This window comes from Salvelinus sp. IW2-2015, unplaced genomic scaffold (assembly GCF_002910315.2).
Source record: "Salvelinus sp. IW2-2015 unplaced genomic scaffold, ASM291031v2 Un_scaffold467, whole genome shotgun sequence".
Classification (NCBI taxonomy): domain Eukaryota; kingdom Metazoa; phylum Chordata; class Actinopteri; order Salmoniformes; family Salmonidae; genus Salvelinus; species Salvelinus sp. IW2-2015.
In genome coordinates this window covers 190687-194398 of record NW_019942558.1, presented here as the reverse complement: position 1 = coordinate 194398, position 3712 = coordinate 190687, and the positions used below count along the sequence as shown (strand labels likewise).

The following is a 3712-nucleotide window of genomic DNA, read 5'->3' as shown; positions in this document are numbered from 1 at the left end:
CTATTTTGAGTGCCAGGGTTCCCCTAATGCAATAATAATCTGAGAGTTCCATCTATATTGTAACCACAATCATTGTGTCTCACATGCTTCATAACACACACACACACACACACACACACACACACACACACACACACACACACACACACACACACACACACACACACACACACACACACACACACACACACACACAACCACACACACACACACACACACACACACACACACACACACATCCCAATTGTTAGTCCTGATTGTTAGTTTATTTTCTTTCAAATCCATTTCAGAATTAAGTGTGGCAATGAATGTATTTGAACTTCTTCTTTTGTTTCCAGCAAGCATTCAACTGTAAATGTGTGTGTGTGTGTGTGTGTGTGTGTGTGTGTGTGATGAAGCATGTGAGACTGAATGACTGTGGTTACAATATAGATGGATAGATTTGGGTGTTCAGAATCATGAGAGATGGAGCAGCACACAAAATAAAAAAAAACAGCCAAGTCAATCTGTGCTTTCAGTTGATGCACTGACAATGCATGCATGGGATGGAGGGGGCAGCATATATGCCTTTAGGTACAGTAGGCAGGGTATTTCATGTCTTGTGCAGCAGGTAGATATTTTTCTCCAGTAATCACCCTAGCAACAACAAACGCGCTGACCTCAGCCGAAGCGCCAATAAGCTTTAAAGCCTCTCTTTCCTCACTTCCTCTCAACACATTGGGTTTGGCTTGGCTCTCTCCAGTTAGTTGGCGGCCATTTTGGATCTACCAATCAAGCAAACCACCCTTACTTTTGGGATGAGAGGGAGGACTTTAACCGAATTTGAGTCTTTCGGGGTACCAGCCCCATCGGAAACCGGGGCAGTGCGTGTCAGAAGCCGAAAATCAACAGGAACCCAAGCCGCCAAATTTGGCTGCAAATTCTGAGACCGGTTTTTACGTGAACTCCTCCATCCCCTATTCCTTGTCTGAACGTTCTGTATATTTGTTGAGGACCTGTGAACTATCGGAACACCGTTTATTGAGCTTTACAATAGATTCGTTTCCGAAAAACGGATTGTTACATTTTGGAGCTCGGGGTTATGGTTTGTTTTTGGACAACTTTTTTGGGGGGGAATTGCCTTTGTCGCAATCTGTCCCAACGGTGTTCTGTACAGTAATGCGGTTCGATAATTTATTTAATGAATCGGTGTTATAGACATCTTCCGGCGTATGTTTTGCTGGAACTTGGCTGTGGCGTTGCGTTAATGTGGGAGAACGACTCCATGATCTTAAATATCAGTTCCAGACCTGCTTTACTGTCGTTAGACTAAGGTGCAGCAAAAGCAAAAAGCAGACGCAGAACCACTTCGGGGATCAAGAAATTATTAAAATGTCAACCAGAACGCCACTACCTACTGTCAATGAGCGTGACACTGAAAATGTAAGTATTTGTTCAGTTGAATAACGTTTAGTTCTTCACCATTTTCAGCTCTCAAATTGGTGTTGGTCAACTTTTAAGAATTATGTTAGGCTATTGGTTTAAAATGGCCTTGTACCCAACAGTGATACAAAGTAACCATCCACAATAGTGCGTAACTAAGCTTTGTATCCGAATGTCAGACTGACGCAGAACGCGTAGACTATATGTGGCCCAAACTTTAGATTCACATTAGGCCTATTGCTACAGAATTGATTTCGGACTGTGACACATTTTCCAGACTGGTAATTAGTCAGGACAGAAAGCTCTGTAAGTAAGACTACTTGGCACGCAGTTTATGCAAGATGCACAGGTTGCGTAGCGTATTTATGTGTGCGTACAGAGAAATACATACAGTGCCTTTGGGAAAGTATTCAGACCCCTTGACTTTTTCCACATTTTGTTACATTACAGCCTTATTCTAAAATTGATTAAACAGTTTCCCCCCCCCCCCCATCAATCTACACCCTGAATCTCGGTGCTAGAGGCATCACTACAAAACCTGGTTCGATCCCGGGCTGTATCACAACCGGCCGTGATTGGGAGTCTCATAGGGCAGCGCACAATTGGCCCAGCGTCGTCCGGGTTAGGATTTGGCCAGGACGTCATTGCAAAATAAGAATTTGTTCTTAACTGACTTACCTAGTTAAATAAACTTACATAAAAAAACACACAATATCCCATAAAGCAAAAACAGATTTAGAATTTTTTGCTAATTTATTACAAATAAACTGATAACACATGTGCATAAGTATTCAGACCCTTCACTCAGTACTTTGAATCACCTTTACAGCTTCGAATCTTCTATGGTATGATGCTTCAAGCTTGGCACACCTGTATTTAGGGATGTATTTAGGGAGTTTCTCCCATTTCTTCCCTGCAGATCCTCTCAAACTCTGTCAGGTTGGATGGGGAGCGTCGCTGCACAGCCATTTTCAGGTCTCTCCAGAAATGTTCGATCGGGTTCAAGTCCGGGCTCTGGCTGGGCCACTCAAGGACATTCAGAGACTTTGTCCCGAAGCCACTCCTGGTTGTCTTGGCTGTGTACTTAGGGTCATTGTCCTGTTGGAAAGTGAACTTTGACCCAGTCTGAGGTCCTGAGCACTCTGGAGCAGGTCTTCATGAAGGGAATCTCGGTACTTTGTTCCGCTCATCTTTCCCTTGAACTTGACTAATCTCCCAGTCCGTGCCGCTGAAAAATATTTCTACAGCATGATGCTGCCACCACCATGCTTCAATGTAGGAATGGTGCCAGGTTTCCTCCAGACATGACGTGTGACGCATTCAGGCCAAAGAGTTCAGTCTTGGTTTCATCAGACCAGAGAATCTTGTTTCTCATGGTCTGAGAGTCCTTTAGGTTCCTTTAGGCAAACTCCAAGCGGGCTGTCATGTGCCTTTTACTGAGGCATTGCTTCCGTCTGGCCACTCTACCATAAAGGCCTGATTGGTGGAGTGCTGCAGAGATGGTTGTCGTTCTGGAAGTTTCTCCCATCTCCACAGAGGAATTCTGGAGCTCTATCAGTGACCATCGGGTTCTTGGTCAACTCCCTGACCAAGGCCCTTCTCCCCCAATTGCTCAGTTTGGCCGGGCGGCCAGCTCTTGGAAGAGGTGGCTCCAAACTTCTTCCATTTAAGAATGGAGGCCAATGTGTTCTTGGGGACCTTCAATGCTGCAGACATGTTTTGGTACCTTTCCCCAGATCTGTGCCTCGACACAACCATGTCTCGGAGCTCTACGGACAATTCCTTCGACCTCATGGCTTGGTTTTTGCACTGACGTGAACTGTCAACTGTGGGACCTTATAGACTGGTGTATGCCTTTCCAAATCATGTCCAATTAATTGAATTTACCACAGGTGGACTCTAATCAAGTTGTAGAAACATGTCAAGGATGATCAATGGAAACAGGATTCACCTGAGCTCAATTTCGAGTCTCATAGCAAACGGTCTGAAAACTTATGTAAATAAGCTTTTATAAATTTGCTAAAATTGTGTGTAGATTAATGATGATTTTATTTATTTAATACATTTTAGAATAAGGCTGTAACTTAATAAAGGGAAGGGGTCTGAATACTTTCCCAGTGTATTGTGTGTATATAAACTCAGCAAAAAAAGAAATGTCCCTTTTTCAGGACCCTGTCTTTCTAAGATAATTAGTAAAAATCCAAATAACTTCACAGATCTTCATTGTAAAGCAGGGGTGTCAAAGTCAAATGGACGGAGGGCCAAATAAAAAATTTAGCTACAAGCCGAG

At 43.5% G+C, this 3712-nt stretch overlaps 1 protein-coding gene across 4 annotated transcripts in view; it reads left to right on the top strand.

Annotated features, from left to right (window-relative positions):
• Window positions 1–746: 746 nt before the first annotated feature.
• Window positions 747–3712, top strand: part of LOC112068360 (MAP/microtubule affinity-regulating kinase 3) — a 133027-nt gene continuing 130061 nt past the window's right edge. For 3 of the 4 annotated variants that reach the window (XM_024135494.2, XM_024135492.2, XM_024135493.2), the window contains exon 1: window positions 748–1422. In XM_024135494.2, the coding sequence (XP_023991262.1) occupies window positions 1372–1422 (51 nt within the window). In that variant the 5' untranslated portion in view covers window positions 748–1371. Of the gene's footprint in view, window positions 1423–3712 lie in introns of all 4 variants that reach the window. The other variant, XM_024135491.2, reaches the window with a different exon arrangement.